Source organism: Haliotis asinina, chromosome 1 (genome assembly GCF_037392515.1).
Source record: "Haliotis asinina isolate JCU_RB_2024 chromosome 1, JCU_Hal_asi_v2, whole genome shotgun sequence".
Lineage (NCBI taxonomy): Eukaryota > Metazoa > Mollusca > Gastropoda > Lepetellida > Haliotidae > Haliotis > Haliotis asinina.
In genome coordinates this window covers 6,608,248-6,628,018 of record NC_090280.1, presented here as the reverse complement: position 1 = coordinate 6,628,018, position 19,771 = coordinate 6,608,248, and the positions used below count along the sequence as shown (strand labels likewise).

Genomic DNA, 19,771 nt, shown 5'->3' with positions numbered 1-19,771 from the left:
CATGCATGCACATTCAAATAACTTGTCATGCATAGGAGTAATCTGAGTATGAAAATCTATATATATCACTAGAATATCGTTAGGCGACACACATTTTCTGTACACAAACGCTTGACGTGATGGATATCCTCGTATACTATGTCTGTGGTATGTGTGGCCCTGTGAATGACTTATCCTTTCTATTTCTTTTGGGTCGACAGTGCAAAATTTTGAAGAAACTCACTTCACTAAAATGAGATCACATGTATCACACGTGCTTCTTACCTACCTTTGGTTTTCACATACACTTCCTGTGTTACTGGTCCCATGTTGTTGCTCCGTCGGTTGTTCCGTGACTGTACTTTAAAGGCGTACTCCGTGTTCGGCTCCAGACCCGCCACCCTCCCGATGACGGTGGTGCCTGTCCCCTGAGGTATAGGCTGGCTGCTCCAGTTACCCCCGGGACTCACGCGGTGGTAGAGGAGGAAGCTCTGGATGAAGTTACCCCCTGGGAAGTTCGGTTTCCATTTTAACCACACGGATTCGCTGGACGAGTTGATGGCGGAAAATTCCAAGGGGACCAAGGGGGGTCCTGGGAGTGGAAATACATAATGCCACTAGGAAAGAATATAGAGTCTTGTTGAAAATGGGAAAAGGCATGGAAATATGAATGGACCCTTGAAAATCAGGGATGATTCTGGTACGATACACTTTGTCAGGTAGTGGACATTTTCGCTCCACTTGTCCCTGCATGATGTGTTAGATTCTAAGAGGCGTATTCTATACAATTCGCACAATCGTGTACCTATTACGAGTACTTTAGGCTAATCATAAAGATAATTTAGAAATTTGATAGACCATAGTACCTGATGCAGATAGCAGCAGCGACCTGTTTCTGCAATCAACAGAGTTGCATGCCTTGATCGTATATGTTCCCAGCTGATCCGGCTGGACGTTCGTCAGTGGAATCTGGACCTGGTAACCCATATCGTTAACAAAGCGCCCATGTACATACATCGTGACAGAGGTGATGGTCACTGTGGGTGCTGGGTAGGTCCGAGTCTGGTTGCCAAAATACCACGTGATACCCGTAACGTTGGGCTTGCTGAACAGGTTCCAATACAAGGTAACATTGGCACCAATTGCCAGTGAGCGGGATAAATATTGCAGAAACACTGGCGCCGCTGAAAGCAGTAAGGCTAAATGAAACATGTCAACTTCATTCAATAATAATTTGAACATTACGTCCGGAGTAGCAAGGCATGTCAGTCCACGGATAGAGGTAGGTGTTGTATCAGTTTGTCAGAATTACAAACACGGGTATAGTGTCAACATAGCAGCAGGAACCAGAGTCTGGAGTACCCGTTGGTGTGCTGACGTTAATCGAGAAAGGAGTTGATGCAGCTGGTGGAGAGAATGCATCTAAGATAATAAGTTACAATGATTCTAAATATAAGGTGGACCTTAAGGCACAGTCATCGTTATGTGACTTGCGAGTCCTCGTTATGTGATGAACCAGTACATAAACCGCAGAATACCTAACACCTCTCGTCTGTCGAAGCAAAGACTCACCTTTGACCACGACACTAACTTGTCTCCTTTGAGTAGAACTTATGCCGTTGCTTACAGAACATTCATATTCCCCGGACTCCATGTACGTGACGTTCGGTCTCTGTAGGGTATATTTAGGTCCAGCCTTGGACCCTTCGTACCTCTTGACGAATGTGGAGCCCCAGTACTGCTCGAAGGGAGAGAAGGTGTAGATGGCTGGTTGCCCTGACGCACTGCATTCTAAATTGAGTGTCTGACCTTCTGTTAGCGTCACTCCTGTCATTGATATGTCCGGGGGATCTGAGACAAAAGAAACAGTCTTTCAGTTTGTTACATCAGCTGAGGAATAATATACTTATTGTCTCCTAACAATGTGATTCGGGACGGGACATATACATGTTCCTTCACCGCCTCCAAGACATGATGGCGTCTTCTCTGAAACTGCCTACACATTGTTGCGATCCACACATACACCCTTCAAAACATTCATCATGTCAAGTGACATATTATGTGACCCTATCGATAAACATGTAAATTACGAAACTTTGCGGTCTTTCTTGGGGCACATATCCATCTTAATGCTAAGTGATGCGTATTTTCCCTGTATTCGTCAGTTAGCAGGATGCTATATCGCCTCGTCTGAACAATCATGCTTCTCAATCGGTATTATCTTAATTCATGTAGTAGCACTGCGCCACCCCTCCACAAAGGACGAAGAAACACAGCTAGACGAAAAGACCAAATGAAACTATGAAGGTTATGAAAATACAAAAGTTTACTCTACAAAGGTTATTGCAACCTAGGTCCTTAAGCTGTTCATGTAATTGTGAGTTGAAATGACTGCTTTTTTCATCAAATAATTTCATGGTATTTTTAGCCATACAATTTACTGTGACTGTAATCGTGGCGTTTCCCTCCAGTGCATTGTACCCAAGCGCATTCACTCTGGCTGAGCACGTGTATACGCCCTGACGAGTCCGTCTGAGGTTATTCTGGGTGTAAATTCTTGTATACGCCACGATGCTAGAGTTGAAGGTCCAGGTGTAGGAAGGTCTTGCGGGGTTGCTGTCAGCAGAGCAGTTGAGAGAAAGTGTATCACCTTCGTTCTTTGTACTTGCAGCACTAATACTTACTCGGGGCCTGTCTGTAAAGTCACCACAAGTCAATAATGGTTAAGTTTTCATGGCAATGGTCCGTGTTCAGTTCAGGCTGTATTGGTTCCAAGTGCTTATTCCAAAACCGAACTAAAAGACTATTGGACATTGAAAATGAGTTCCGCTGGGCAACGTGACAAACTGTTCGTGATGTTATCACTATAATATTATATGAATTGTGCACCTCACCTGGTGTAAGTGTTTAGTTCTACGTATTCTTTCAGCAATAATCCTACAATATCACAGCAGGGGACACCAGATATGGGTTTCACACATTGTGCCCAGTGATGAGTGAACATTGTATAATGTATAAAACGCATGTCCGCAATGGCATATGTAGAATTATGTATAGTAGAACACTTACAATAAACAGTTAGTGTTTTAGATGCTGACTCCTTCTCCAAGGATGTTGTGTTCGTATACTTGTTCTCAGCCAGACACTGAATGCTTGCTCCATTGTCCAATCTTGTGACAGTAAATGACCAGGTCGACCCTTGATGCTGGACAAAGACACCTCTCTTCTTCCATTTGTAGATGCATTTAGGGTTGCCATGGTTACTGGATACGCAGGTAAGAGTTACGGTCTCTCCTTCAAGGAGTGAAGAAACGTTCAGTGCTGGTGTTGATGGAGAATCTGCAAATAAGATAAATACCTCCATGTACCGCCTACCTTTGGTACTGAACTAAAAATAAATTTGAACATTGTCCAAATAGCTTGTGATGTTTAAGAACCTTCTAGTGTTTCGATGAAACTCGATAGAGTAACCAACAGAAATCACACCATCGTTAAGTCGTTTACGACAGTAAGTAGTCCAATACGAAACATATGTTGCACGAATATTTAGAATCAACAACGTCACAGGCTGTCTAGATAAAACTTTTGAAGTCAAGGGTCATGTTTTCTTTTCTCAAAACAAATGTGAGTTCACCATAGCTCATAAGCCTCGTGGGTGTAGATGTCTTGGAACCAAGATACTTACAGACAACATCGAGTTTCACGTTCTTGGAGGACACGGGCGATGGGCCGTTGGATGCTGTACAAGACAACAGATCATTATTATGAGCAGGAGTCACTTGGTACGTCAGTGTACTAACAGTTTTTTTCTTTACAGCGGTCCCTTCCTGTCGTTCAGAGCTCTGTTGCGTCACTTCCTCGCCGTCCTTGTACCAGCTAACATTGGCAGTTGGAAAGCTAAAGGAAGTCTCGCAAATGAGAACTAGACTTGAGCCTTCCAATATTTGTATGGTTTCGTTATCCCTGGTGATGTTGACGAGTGTGACCGATGTTACTGCACCTACAACATGTAATCACATATTCTTTAGTGGGAGCTTGGGAAACTATCCCTTGCATGATAATGCTTACAGCTGTTAACCATATCGCGTCTCGTCGTAAAAAGGTTTCTGTGCAAGAATATTGGTCTGTCAGGACACTGTAACTGAATAAGGGACAGACGTCCATAAAGAAAAATACGCCAGTGTTTAAGTTATATTAAATTCAATCCCCGACACTGATTTTATGTGTCAAGGTGAGACAACTAGGTCTGTCAAAAGTACGTCAAAGCTGCAACAGCCAAAGCTATTTAAGAGAAAGACCTCGGGTGCTACATTCTTTTACGAAATTAATTCACCTTCAGTACTATATGAACGTAGCAAATATACCTGGCTTGGATTTCAACATGACCTTAACCGAAACAAGGTTGCCCTGGTCGTCGGCACCGAAATAGTCACTGTTATTACTATTATTTGTTGTGTGTTGTTCTTGTTGTTGTTGATAAATGCTGCACTCAGCAATATTCCAGCTATTTGGCATTGGTCTGTAAATAATCGAATTTAGACTACACAATACAGTGATCAGTAGTGCGAGCATCGAACTGAGCAACAGGACTATGTGAATATCAGTCAATCAACGCCTCGAGCTTGACCACCCAATCCAGATAGTTGCCTCTTACGACAAGCATGGGTTGCTTAAGACGGAAACGAATACGACACTGCACATAACTAAGAATGAGTTATCTCACCTGGAAATTGAACTGGACCAAAGTCTATCGTCTCTGTGTAAGCTTTAGCTGGGGGGAAGGAGTCATGTTCAACAGATACCCGGAGAGTGACCAGCTTGCCTTGCATGGAGGGATCGTTGCCCACCACGGTGACAGAGCTCACTGTAACCATTCGTGAGCGGTCACATGACCTTGGGGTGTATGTGGAACTGAGAGACTCTTCATTGCCCTGCAATAGAGTTGAGTACGTGGAGTATTTACCAAGTACAATGAATGCTCAATTCACTTTTAAAAGTGGCCAGATGTTATTTTTGATATTAATGATACTTTTTCAGTTAAGTACAACTTACACTGTGGAGTGCTGAGTTTCACCCACTCAGCATCAGAGGGAACAACATAACGGAAGTTTGACAACTGCTATTCCTGACCGCATACTTTGTGTTCCCCTATGTGTCATATTTTCGGCCACGTGTCATGGCCGAAAGCTGTCGATAAACAATGTCATTTATGACGTACTTAATTGGAACGCTTGTTATATTTGGGATTACACTTCCTAAGTTAAATTCATATACTATTACCTCAAGACACAGGTGTCTTTTAGAAAGTGGTAAAATGATATATTTGTGAGTTCTCGTCGTTTTGTGAGAACTATCAGATGTCAAAGTTTTATTACAAGGATCAGTTTCATTTGCCAATACGTAATCTTCGTACTGTCAGTCGAAACATGGATGTAGCTCAAAGTCGAGTCATGTCGAGGGAGTAACTGAATGGATGACAGCATCATGCTAATAAGGATGTGTTGGTTAGTCATACTAATTTACTTTTTATATAAATCTTTTTATATACAAAATCACACATCGACGGTTACGAGTGGGATGGGAAAAGAGAACGTGCAGTTTTACTTTTCGGACCATACAGTCTCATACACGCCAAGACATCCACAGGGTGGCTCTTCACCCCCGTGAGTGAGTTTAGCTTTACGCCGCACCCAGCAATATTCCAGCTATAAGGCGACGGTCTGTAAATAATCGAGTCGGGAACAGACAAATACAGTGTTTAGCAACATGAGCATCGATCTTCACAATTGGGAACCGATGACAGGTGTCTGCCAGGTCAGCGAGTCTGAAGAGGCCTGACCACCGTAAGTCGCCTGACAAGCATAGTCGCCTTTCATGGCAAGCATGGGTTGCTGATGGCTTTCTCCACAACGCACCGCACATAAGCATAGTATTTTACACAAACTATTATTCAGGACTCTTTTCTCGTGAATACCGACATTATATAGTGTTTTACCAGAGCATTTTTTTTGAGACGGTAAATATGTTTTCACTAGTCCCTGTTCTCACGTCAGCCAATGAATATTCAGTTGTCATGAACCTCACACACCAGCGGGTGAGGAATTGATCGGCCCACCACACGGGCACAGTGACACAAATTCAACCACATGTTCGTATCATCCGATTCCCGTTATCCCTATCACGCTGGAGAATTTGACATAGTGGTCTGGTTTCTACTCACCCCCTCTAATAGGTACATCCAGCTTACATTGACTTGTCCCTTCACACAGGGGGTATTGAGGACAATGGTCAAGGTATTTGTTGAGGTGAGACTTGAAGGTATGTCACTTCTTGTCGGATTTGTTGTGACGTTTGTCCACGGCAATAGTCCTGGCAACGAAAGGTTCAACAAAATCTAATCACAATTTGGAACGAAAACTGCAGAACTTCTGATGAAAATGGCGCATACTTTGTCACATATACCAAGAAGAAGTACAGGACAAGATGCAGGTTTAGCACCTGGTGAAAGAGCAAGGAAAGGCTCTGAAGCGCTGTGTATACAATATAGATGAAGTTGACATACACAGTATTTTGTCTTATTAATTACATGATTAATTATTGTATTACAGTATTTAACAACAGTAGTATAGGGAATAGTGATTCTGGCTCACTTTTCAAAAAACCCCTCTAAAAAGCCTCATTTAGTAAATGAGGCTTTGGTGGGACCCTTAGCTCTTGCTACTATTGCCCCTACTACAAAGCCACGCCATCACGTTTACCGTGACTTGGCAGGCGGTAACACTGTGCCGTACGGTACGATCAATAATTCTTCTCTTACAAACCCCCTACCCGGCCCACCCCTCAAGTAGTATAAGTTAGGTTCGTCGGCTTTCATATCCACTTTATCTATGTTGTAAGTTTTGACCGACCATATAGGATCGGTGGCTCGCTTACGGCTATCACCCTCGTGTTCCCCCGGCTGGTATAGATACCTCACTAGGGCCCTATCTGGTATCTGTTTCTCCTTCCCACGCAATGGAGCGGCCGACTCTGCAACTATTGATTTTAGTTTGATAGCGTCTGCCGGTTTCTTACCGGTGAGACGGGTGACTTCATGGTTGATTGCCGACACCACCTTGGGTAACCTCGTGACCCATTCAGTCGATCGTTTTCCAGGGGTGGTCATCTCCCTAGCATACTGATAGCCGAACAAGCGCTCAGCCAAAGTCCTATTAAATCTCTCAACTATGGCTTGGCTGCGATGGGCTCCGGCCGTGCCACGCCTGACCTTTGTATCGTGTTTGGCTAGCAGTTGTGACACGGCACCCATGAACTCCCGTCCGGGGTCAACTTGCAGCTCTGTTGGCCACGTCAGCGGGCTGCGTTTGTATATACGTTCAAATCCTCTGGCTACCTGGGCCGAATCTTTCGTGGTCAAGGGTTCGGCTTCCTTGTAACGACTGGCTACGTCCACTACGGTTAAGGCATACTTGTACCTCTTATCGTGGGGTAGGAACAGTAGGTCTGCCTGGTGAATGCTATTAGGTATGTTAATACCGAACCTCCTTCTAGGTACGTAGCGTGGTGCAGGCAAATAGATCTGCCACAGGGCTTGTTTTTCAAGCCACGCTTTGGCTTCCTCCGGGGGTACTCGCGCTAGTTTAGCTAGCTTATCTACTGCGCTAGCTCCTTTCCAGTACCCACGCGGGCTGTAGTAAATAGACTCAAATTTTTTCATGTCCATACGCGTATGTGTTTATCCCATCAATAGCTATCCAACGTTTCGTGTCCATAGGCGATAGGGACGTCTTGTTTATAGTCAGTCCGTATATCTTGTGCCCATCACTTCTAAGTGTGTTCATTTTATGTCTAAAGGTACGGGTCTTGAACAGGGCTTCCTTGAATCTGGCGTGTTTGATGTGTTGTTTCACCACATACTTCTTAACCCCCTTAGCCTTCCGGATCTCGCTATTGTCGGCTTTCAGTATGGAGTACATCTTAGGCCTCAAACCTATGTACTCGGCTATGGGCGTGCCAGCACACTCGTCCTTCATCTTACCTAGGACCTTTTTATTTACCGTACTGTGCATGGCATGGGTCTTAGGGTAGTCGCTGGTGTCGTATAAATCGATGTGTTTTTTCATGTCCTCGTACACGTCCTCGGTTCGAATCTCCATCAGCAGGGAATCCGTGTCAGTGTACAGCACTTCGCACCTGTCGCCGTACTGTTTCTTGAGCTCGTTGTAGTAAAAGTCGTACATCAGGTGTTTGGATAAATCGAGGATGCTCATCCCCACGTAAACAGGTCGGTTGAATTTTATGTGGCTTTTCTTCATGTGTAGGGCAGCCAGGTCGTCTGTGAATATCTTGCTACGGTTGAATGCCGGACTGGCTATCAATTTCCTGAGCTTGTCTTCCTCACTAGATCTAACCAGCTTCACGGTCACGCGTTTCCTCAGGTTCTCCATAGTCTTACCAAACACCGAGTTGTTCATGAGCTTGTAGAGATTTTTCTCGAAATCACTGGTGGCTTTTTTTCGTAGGTCTGTGTTCATTCTGATGTAGGGCTCCATCCATGGGCTCTGGTCGAACATGAGCACCCTGTGTATTTTGGCCAGCCTCATACCCAACGACAGGTACAGCTGTAGGTTGCGATAGTGAACGATGTACTTAGTCTTATTCATTAAGTTAGGCACGAGTTTTTCAACGTCTGTCACACGACCACCTGACAAGTTATGTTGGTACTCAGACATCCAGTCTGGGTTAACCCTCATACGTTCGGGTGCAAGGGGATAGCTGTTGTGCGATGCGTGTAATGCCTTGGGATACTCTAAGTCAACCTCGAGGATATAACCTTTGTTCGAATCTGGTGCAATGCTCATAACATCAACGTGGGGTACCCATTCGAATCCCCCTGTAGGTAGATACTGGCTCATGGCCCAGCCGTACAGGTTATTTGCGTCGAGGTAGAGAATGTGATTGGTTGGTTTGTTAGGATCGTAACCTTTCACGTATTGATTATTTGCTTTAGCGTATCGTTTGGATGCCATGGAAATCCCACCTCGCAAGCCTTTCTCAATGAATAGGTGCATGTCGTAATCTGTGAGCAATTCCAAATTAACTCCGGTCTTTTTAAGCAAGGCGTCCCACGACAGACCTGGGCTGGTGTAATACCATGCGGGGTCGAGTTTATACTGCTTGAAACATGTCCGCCGAAACGTCTCGAACACGTCGGCTAACAGCAGTACGTCTGTCCTCAAGTACAGGTCGTGATAATCGCCCAGGTTCTTACAACCCAGTTTATTCCATACGTTAATCGCGTGCGAGTAATCGTCTCGTGAGACGGACGCCTCATTCAGCTTGCTATAAAAGCAGTCGATAGGAGGTAGTCTGGTCTCGGTGAACTTGACCCAACTATCCATGTACTCATATGGGTACACACCCTTCCTCATAAGCAGGTGTCTAGTCTCGGCGTCTGTGTATCGATCGGTGATAGGGAAGGTATTGTTAGCCTTGACCAGACTGTCGAGTGACGACAGGAGGAATTGAAACGAGTCAATGAACCTAAGTCCGTTTAAGCTGAAGGAGATGTATCTCTCCATGTTGTTGGGGATGCACGTTATATTACCATCGATTTTCGCGATGGCCTGCATGATCAAGTGTGAGTCGTATCCTCTCAAGTTGTGAAAGACAACGGGGATGTTTATTGTCTTAGGATTGATTTTAAGCTTGAGGTTGCACGCGTTGTGAGCGGCGCCTCTATACTTACCAGTTATGTGACAGTGATCTCTCACCGAATCACCGTTAAGCGGTGAGTCACACACGTGACAGTTAGTGCTACTAGCGTGAGCTAGCCTGTCGGCTCGGGTCATACGCATGGGAGCGATTCTATACAATGCATTCCTAATAATTTTTTCTTCCTCCTGCAAGCACTTTAGAAACCTTTCAGCCGCGTCAGGACCCCTATACACTACCGGAGCTTTCGTTTCCCCGTCACAACGGACTACAATGTACCCAAAACCGCAGGCCTTATGTTCCTGGGTTTTGTGGGTGAAGGCACCACTGGGGGAATCCCCACCCACAACCAAGGCTTCGAAGTCGGCGTATATGATATAAGGCACAGACATTTGGTTCTTGTGGTTGTCGAATTTTAGGATATTTTCACCTTCCTTAGGCATGTCGACTCGTATGGCCGTCTGCCCAACACCTTGGCAATCCTCCCGGTGGGATTCTAATAAATCAGCTCGTGTGAAGCCGTGTAGGCATCGCTCACAGAAGTGTTTTTTCCCTCTGTATGCCGATTGGTCACACAACAGCCTGCTAAAGTGTTTTATCCATGTGTAGTGATACTTTTCACCTCGCTGGATCATGAATATATTGATAACTTGGCGATCCTTCACCGGGCTGACCCTGTGTACTATTGTTGTGTTACCTTCGTGCCCAAAGACATTTATAGCCAGATTATTCTGTTTTTCTACTTTAGTGATCTGGGATATTGGGGTTGGTTCATCTATACCATCCCAATTAAGCCCATCATCTTGGGGATAGCTAGAAAGCCTATCTGAATTCTTGCCAGCTGGAAATAAGGCTGACCTGATAGCTAACCTCAGGCAATCGTTTCCTGTATTCTTAACGTTTACTATGGCTTTTTTGTTCTTATAGTAGGGAGGCAAGGCTAGGTATGACCCGCCTCTGAACGGCACGTAGTTAGCTATGTCTAGATAGACGTTATCGATTTTATCCACAGCCCACCCGGATCCCATGTGCGTGTAGCGTTCTAGGTATTCTCGTATCTGCTGAAAACTGGTATCGATTGATGCGTCAATGGTCTCTGTATGTGTGGCGACCTCTTGTTTGCCTCGGAAGTAAGGTTGAACATACTCAGTGACCCCTGTGGTGCCCTCCTTATCGAGCGACATTTTCACTGTAATCTGAAACTTGATACTTCCTAGATTATTTAGTTCCTGGTTGACCTTATCAGCTATCAGAGGCTTGATATCTATAATGTCTATGTTTCTATCAACGTGCATGCGCCAACCTCTCAAATAATTACCTACGGCGTGCTCAGTGCGCACGAACTGTAGGTCAATAGCTCTATTCTGTCGTAATAATTCTACAAGCTGTGGTTTTCTCATACGGGAATACCCGCCTAAACCCAAATCGTGTGCCTCGGCTTTCAGTTGTTTTACAGTGGGAGGTTTTGCTACAGGGGCATGTGATAACAATGCGGTTAACCCGGCTCTCCCCAGGTTTGAATAACCCGTGTGTCCAAGCTGTTTTGCTTGAGCTTTTAATTGTTTTACTGTAGGAGGGGCTTCTAAACCTAGTAATCTCAACAATGCTGGCTTCCGCATTCGAGAATACCCGATAACACCTCTCTGTTTTGCGGCCCTCTTGAGCTCGCTTACAGTAGACATCGTGTTTACACCTAAGAGAACTAATGTCTAATTGGTTCACAGTAAGGGGAGGTAACCCTTAAGTGGCTATCTTGAGCAGTCGCCTACGTTCTTTTATGTAGCCTTTTTTATTCTCGTATATGAGTTGATGTCTGACTACGTTCGCTCCGTGAGCTTTACATAAACAGTAGTGCCCTTTAACCCCGATACCACACACAGAACACGTGTAGTTAGGACTTCCCATATGGAAACAACAGAACCCCTGATTCCTGCATTTCCTACCACAGGCCTCGGTCTTCCCCATAAGTATATATTCGCATCGGTATGGAGCGGGTCTCATGTTTACTTATATAGGTATTTTAGTTTAATTGCTTAGCAACCAACGCAGTAGCTGCTATATCTAAAACTATGAAGCCCAGTTCACGATTCATTTGTCCCTTGGATGGTGTGTAGTACTGAGCGAGTGTGGGTTTATTGAGCGGTTCCAATTGTTTACCAGTTAGTAAATAGTATTCTTTCATTGCTTCATCGGCATCGTAGAATGTTTTAATGGCATGGTTTTCACGCTTGAGCTGTTCGTTAATAAAATCGATCCTCTGGAGGCGTTTTTTAGCGTACTCGGCCTGTGCTCTTTGTAATTTCTCAGTAGCGAGATCGTGTCGCTTCCTTTCTTCCTGTATTTCAGCCGCGTGATCATCTCGTAGTTTCGAGAAGAGGTAATTACTCCCGGAAAATGCCAGGGCATTCACTAACGCCCCACCGACCATCATAGCTATCGTGGCCATCCCTATATTTATTTCATTATATTATCAGGTATGATCCCTTGTTTTACTAGGATGTCTTTTGTGGCCATCGCCATACCAAGGTTCATTATGAGCATACCCATATCCTGCAGGTTGAAATCTAGCTTGATAGTTGGTTGTTTAAGCACCATTTTAGTCAACCGAGCGTACCCTACGGCTAGACTGGCGACCACTGTGGCGTGGTATGCGTCGTTGACGAACGTTTTCCCCTCAGACATTATGTATATGATATAAAATATTTTAAATTATAACATGATATGCGGGTCAATAGTGGGGCCTGCCGGCGGCGTGGGGGGTGGTGGCTCACTGTGGGAGGGTACCCCCACGTATAACCATGTTATAACCACGGCAGCAGTTACACCTACAGCCAACAACAGTCGGGTTGGGTTGGTCACTTTATGTTGGTTACACCACCGTTTTTTACCGGCAGCTACTCTCTTAGGATTCTTCTGCCTGGTTACTGTTGAAGTGGTCTCCACCGTCACCTCGGGACTCACTGTTTGGGGTGTGTGGGGTACCCCCACTGGGGTTTCCTGTGCAGCATCCATCTATACTATTATTATTATTCTTTCTCTCAAATTGACAATGTTTTGCCGTGATAATCGCCGCCGTCACTGGAGCCAACAACATACCATATTTGTGGTACAGCCCGCAGCTGATAGAGCTCACGGCGTGTTCGATAAAAGGGTCTTTATCTAGGTCCTCCCACAGGTAAAGTCGGCGCTCTGGTGGAATGGGAAGGAAGTGTGATACAATACCGGTGTATATCTGGGTCATAGCCGATCCTATTGTCTTTGTCATTTCTGCTCCGAGCCGGGACTCGTATCTAGCGTACAGCTTATCGATTTCTTCGGCTGACATTTTGTGAATTTTATCCGGGGTGTAGTCTCCAAAGTAATGTTTGGCTTTGCCTCCAACAGCCAACGCCACCAGTTTCTCTCGCTTGGGGGAATCCCCCACACCCCCACTGGGGGTACCCCCCAACTGTTCGAGCAATTCCTCACACTCCATCTTATAATATAACAAGTAAGATTTAGTTTTAACTATATAATACCCGATGCAGACAAAACACAGAGAAATGAAGGTTAAGTTGCACACGACAAATACTTCAAATATCATAGCTATGCTTAGCATTTGCTTAGCTTTGCTTAGCTTTGCTTAGCTTTTGCTTAGCTTTGCTTAGCAAACTATATATGCTACTGGTTGGTCGGTCTTTAGCACGAGCTTAGCGTGTTTAGTTTCAGCGAGCTGTTTCTTCACCCGTTCCCGTTCTAATTTACTCATCACATCGTTCTCTCTCAAACACTCCTCGAACGAATCCCTGTCCTTGCAGTGAAATAAGGCCACCCATCGCGTCTGCTCCCTGAGGTCTTTCAACACCGAGTTGAACTTCTGCGTTAGCACCCAGACGCTGTGATTTGCATGCCGGCCGGAGAAGGCCAGGTACGATAGCATGTCTCTCTTTTTTGTTATCTCGCGATTAGCGCTGCAGTCGTCCAGTATGAACAGCGTCGGTTCCCCTTTAAATTTCTCGTGAAGAGCTTTCAACCAGTCCTGCAGGCGTGTTCCAGGGTCGATTTTGTGTACGTCAGGGTCCGTCATCACCCAAGGTCGCGCGTACGTTTTATTCATGCCCAGAGTAGGGCACATGATAACGATGTTATCGAACACATCCTTGTAGTAACCCTCCAACATATCCAACACGAAAACGGTCTTACCACAGCCAGTCTGCCCGCACACTATGGCGCAGTGTGGGTCAGTGGGTAGTGGGGGGTACCCCCCATCAGTAGATGGCTTGTACGAATCTCCCATTGTCTATATTAAGTTGCGCGTCCATAATAACGTACAGATATAATTTCAACTTACCAGCGGTTTGAGCCTTCTTAGTAATCTGGATGGTTATCCCTTCGCTGCCGTTATCTATACGGCGCCCGCTACCGTGCAGTTTATCATCATCCGTGGATCGCATGTCCAACCATAGGGCGTACTTGGTGGTCAGGTATTCACCGATCTGCACGGAGCCGAGGTCCAGGTCCTTTGTTATATAATCCCCCACTGGTAGCTTTTTTATCTCATCCCACTGCTGGTGTGGTCTCATACCATGACTGAACAGCTGGTTGGGCACGCCCTCGATGGTAACTTCCACCTTTTCAATCTCGGGGTTGAAAAACTTCTCGCTGTCCCTCCGGAATGGATCATAATCCTCCACGGGGACGACCAGGATACCTTTCATCGATCGCGCCGGCACGTTCAGGTTGATATTCCACACAGTGTCGCTCTTGTCTCGCACGACTGATCTATGCCTCAGTACGCGATCGTACAGGATAGCCATCTTCCCAGAGTACTGGCTTCGAACCTGCCTGGCCAGCTCCGGGCTAGTGACCATGTCGAACTCCAGAGAGATGTTGTCTATGGCATAACTGGCCTCATCACCGTTCGGCGTACGCACTACTTTGCTATAGTCGTTAAACGTGAGCTCGTATTCTAGCCTATCACCCAGCGCGGCCTGGTAAAACGGCGCGTGTCCCGTGAGCAGCTCGAAGTCGAGCGGCACGCAGAATCGATTCCCGTATGCTAGAGCGATGGCCTTTTCACCGTCCGATAGCTTGTCTTGCTGGTCTGTCGTGAAGACGTACCCTATGCGCGCCCGGGTTGATTTGCTGATACCCTGGTACACATCATTGACTCGTTCTCTCTCGCTTTTCCAGAGATCCTTGTAGCAGTGAAACACGTCGCTGTCGTCGATGCTCAGTACCTCGTTACCGCTTATCTTGACGGTCGTTTTCTTGATGATAGCTCGACCCACGTTCCGCACTAGCTCGCGTTTGTCGTTGTCGGAGGTCAACGTGATATTGAACGCCAGTCGAACAGTGCCTGGTACAATGAGGTCATTCTCACCAAGGTTTGGAAATCTAACCAGCAGAGTTTGATTCTGGTCTATCTTGCTGGGATTGTTGGTGATGGTCACCGACTGGCGCACGGCTCTGGCACCTAATGGCTCTCTCAATCTTCTGAAAGGATCTAATTTTCTACCGTACATTGTTATATAAAAGAAATATATTTTTAATACTAATGGATGAAGACATACCTAGGGATGATATGTGGGACGATAGTGCCCAGGCATTCAATGATGACCAGGAGACCTCATTCTCGCAAGGTGATGAGCTCCTTAAAGGCGCCGTCGACGATTATTACAACGCAGTTGAAAATAAATCCAAACTCAAGCCGTTGGGAAGGAACTATTCCGATTTTACCCTCAGCAATGGCACGCTGCGTTTGAAGTCTCGCCCGGAGATCGATCTCATGAATAAACGCACTAGAGAACCGCTTGCTTTATCAACATTAGCTGGTAAACATGGAAGTCAGTTGGTCCAAGATGAACTAGGTTTCATAGATTACGGTGGCGCGCGACCTAAGCACTATCCTCCGAAGTTAGTTCAAGGTCTGGAAGGTATCAGGGACGCCACATCAGATCAAAACATGACTTATGATATTAAAAAGATGTTGGCCGACTACGAGAACGAACCCTTCCCGGGGCTCGAATTTACCGTTCGGGAACTGAGGGGGTTGGATCTGTTGATGCAAACCATTCGTGGTCAGCTCTGGAAAAGCACAGCCAAAATGAGTGAGATAGACGACCACATCGCCTATGAAAAGAAAAAACTCGGTGAAACTGAGGACGAGTCTATGAAAGCCACCATTGAGGAACGAATACGTAATTTGGAAGATGAAAGGCAGACCTGGCTGGAGACAGCGTCCGGCTACAAAGAAAAGCTTAGATCCCAGGTCAGCCGTATACGGGAAACCATCAATCAAGTCCTCCACCGAGACACCACGTTAGCAGACAGGATTCGGATATTGTTCCGGGAGCAAGGGATCACCATCGCCAGCATTCTGACTGCATTGGGTTTCATCATATCAACCCTGGTGGTGTCACTGACGGGGGGAACCCCTGTGGGGCCTGCCGGCGGAGGGGGAACTCCCACAGGTGGTGGTGTTAAAGACTGGATTAAAAAACTCGGGGAAGGCCTAGCTAAACTGGCTGGTAAAGCCGCCGAAGCCCTTCCCGGCATCCTGGGTAGCATCGTCTCGTGGTTGTTGAGCGCTCTGTCTAAAACTGCCATGTGGCTCAGTCAAAACCTGTGGGCAGCCATCGTCGCCGTGGCGGGTCTGGTGTACGTAGCGGCTAAGAAATCTTTAACCAAATAAGTCCCAAAGTTACCCCACCAACCACTAGGGCCGTTTTACTATCAATATGCTGCTGAGCCTGAATATGAGAGTGTGTGGGGGGTACCTCCACATGAACTTTAGGCTCCGGGGGTGGCGCCACTATACCCTTTTCACGTGGTGGGATGTGTGGGATATAGGGGGTGTTAATATCGGGGTTGATACCCAACTTTTGGTCCGCCGTGGCTATGACTATTTTGTTGTTATAACCCACCACTTTTTTTATTCTCAGTTGCATATCACTCGGGGCCATGTACAACCCCACGCCGAACACGTAATTGACTTTCGATCTGGCGTATTCTAACACGTTTTGGTAACGGTCGATAGCCCTCGGGAGATCAACTGGAGAATTGATAGCATCCTCAACGTTGGAAACGAATTGTGTCTGAGCGTCGTAAGCAGTTCCCTTACCGAGGATGTTAGAACGCGTCATCGACTGCGCACCCAACAGCGCCCACACGTACGTTCGAATCGAGTCGTTCAAGCGTATTGTACCAGCACGAGTGAATCCTTTCGATGTTTTTGAGATCATTTTAGTCCAGGCTGTGGCTGCATCAGGACTGGTTTGCTTTATACAGCTGACATGGATCTTTTCATTCGTTGTGGGGCCTGTAAATGTATGCCGGTTTGGGTTGTATGAACCATCTTTAGAACCGGCATAATATTTTCCGGACCTGTAGAAGTACACGAGAACTATACCGAGACCATGGTTCACACCAGGAAGGCGAAAGTCTTTATTCGTTGGAATCTCAAACTCCCCACAAACACGTTCATAAGCGCGTCTATCATAGGGGTTATTCGTCATACTCCACGCTTTATCTTGGGGAAGAGGAGCACTTATTTCCTTCAATATTCGTCTCGTTTGATAATAAATATGAAACAAAATAACCGCCTTACTCAGTTCGTCTATACCGTAGTCTGGTTTCACACCCGACCCTGTCGTCGCACACCACACAGCAAAGTTGAGTTGGTTCTGCCAAAACTGCATTGGGTTTTGATTCCAGTTTACCACCGCCTGCGCGTTATTAACGGACACGACATACTTTTCAAAGATATCAATAAAGGTTGTTTTAAACCCCGTACCATCTGCATTCACCACGATTTTCAAGTGTGCTAAATCCATATTATAATTTATAATTCATATATTATAATATGTACATAACACTTCCAGGAATAACGAGCGGTGAGGCCGTTCAGCTGACGCACGCGATCGATAACACGTCAGGTCAACTCGAAGTCGCACTCTGCGATATCACCTACCTACCGCAATGGACTAACATTAATATCAGCAACAATAAGCTGTTCGTCAGTGGAACTCGCAGCCAGATAACTGACGGCTACTACAGCGTGTGCTCTCTAAACGACGAGGTCTTCAAACCCCTGGGAGCCGAACTCAAGATGAACGACTCAAACGGTACAGTGGTGTTAATCAACAATGGAATAAACCCTTTGAGGCTCGGCCGACCATTAGCAAGGATGCTCGGTATGTCTCCTGACGAGATAAAACCAACAACAACCGTCACAGGCACGAAGTTACCCGACCTAGTACCGTACCGAGAGCTGTACATTCATCTCGATCAGGTGAGCACAACGTATAACATTCAAGGAGGTCACCCTTCCACTATATTGAGAGCAGTGCCGGTGAAAACTGAGAAATTCAACGACGGTAGAACCGAGTCATTTTCACCACGGCAGTATAAGAGATTAACCCAGGGCAACATACCTGAGCTGACAATATCGGTGTTAGATATAAATCATAATCCTGTAAATATAGGATACCTCAGCTTAACGCTTCACGTAAAATGACCAGCGCACAAGGACCCGGAGTGAAAAAATGCGTCAATATCGGGATCTCCGACCTCGGAGACACACGCGGTTTCGACGCTCCCGGAGTAGATGGTAAAACGTACGCCTTGCAACTGAAAAACAACATTTACAAACGCGTTGAAGTCTCCTCCGGTGGAGCCCTAAGCGATGTAGTAGATACCACAGGAGCAACAGTCAACACTAAGTACGCCCTCGTCAACACCGGAGATGACAACTGGAGAATATACCCATCGTTCGGGGGTAAACTGTTCGACTTAGACGATGTTGAGAGAACTACCATCAAAAAGAACCGGCCATATAACCTCGCCTTCACTGAAGATGACAAGTGGGTGTTGTTACCCGATTACGACAACTGGTTGCTCAATATTAAGCTCTTCTCCCCCTACGTGTTCACTGATAACAAAGACCACTACCTAAACAAAGTCGTGAACGATGGATTCCTGCTCGTGGCTTACGTCCCAACTCAGAGACGTAGCGTAGTCGTCAGCCCAATCAACAATTCACCACTCCACGTGCTATCGAGTAAAACGGGTATACAAAACGTGGCATTACAGTTGGTGTCTGAATTCGAAGGCGTGGACAAAGTACTAGATGGTATACCGTCAAACACAACACTGGCCATCAAAGTCTACCTAGGGGAATCATCGGGGGATAACGTCGAGATCGTGAAGGGAGTCAAACTAGGGTGGGAGAAACAACACAAGGATCAAGTTTGCAACGTTTACGTTCGGGTGGGTGTCGGCTCCAAGACCAGTCTGCAGGGTGTCAACGTGATCGTGGAAAACAAGATATCACTAACCAAGATCTTCCTACCTAACAACATACACTTTATTGGTATGAATTTAATCCCTGAATTATTAACAGAAAACCAGTTGGAAATTATATAATAATATTATAATAATGACCAGTCATCATCCCAACACTACGCTTAACGACCTGGGAGATACAGAGGGATTCGACCAGCCTGGTGAGGAAGATGAATTATACATCCTGCACTTCAAAAACAACGTGTACAGACGGGTGCCGTTACCAGATTTAAAAGAGCCCAAATGGCTGATCAACTTAACATTCACCTCACCTTATATAACATTAAATAATGGGGTTGTCTCTAAGATTAAGAACAATGGTATCTGGGCAGGGGATTTCATTCCGGAGAGGGAATTAGTACACAGACAATCTGCTGGTTACGATAAAAAGGGGTTATTTGCTTATCCAAACAATAAATTAACATTTAGCAGTAATCTTGATAGAATATCCTCCCCTTTCACCCTCATCATAGAAGTCTTCTTTACGAGTTTATCCGATGGAGACCCAATAATACACCAAATTTTACCCGAGGTGTATATAAGCTGGATTAGAGAACACCAAGATAAATATTGCCGTATTGTTATACAACAGGATACCACGGGTCCTATAAACCACTTAACAAGCCTCAGTAGGGTTTTTATTGCAACAGGAAATTCTATTAGCCTCTCACCTATTACCCTGACTAATAGTCTAGAACTTGTAGACTTCAAATACATTGATAGAATATTAACTGAACCCCAATTAAAATATCTT

At 45.6% G+C, this 19,771-nt stretch overlaps 1 protein-coding gene across 2 annotated transcripts in view; it reads right to left on the bottom strand.

Moving 5' to 3' along the window:
- The window catches only part of LOC137286635 (nephrin-like), a 33,177-nt gene that overhangs the window by 8,022 nt on the left and 5,384 nt on the right, over positions 1-19,771 (bottom strand). For both annotated transcript variants that reach the window (XR_010956998.1, XM_067818597.1), the window contains exons 3-10: positions 6,200-6,348; positions 4,703-4,910; positions 3,665-3,979; positions 3,049-3,318; positions 2,414-2,674; positions 1,552-1,830; positions 846-1,163; positions 269-571 (exon numbers count right to left, since the gene is read on the bottom strand). Coding sequence is in view for 1 of the 2 variants with exons in the window: in XM_067818597.1 (XP_067674698.1) it covers positions 269-571; positions 846-1,163; positions 1,552-1,830; positions 2,414-2,674; positions 3,049-3,318; positions 3,665-3,979; positions 4,703-4,910; positions 6,200-6,348 (2,103 nt within the window). In the remaining variant the exon portion in view is untranslated. The remainder of the gene's footprint in view (positions 1-268; positions 572-845; positions 1,164-1,551; positions 1,831-2,413; positions 2,675-3,048; positions 3,319-3,664; positions 3,980-4,702; positions 4,911-6,199; positions 6,349-19,771) is intronic.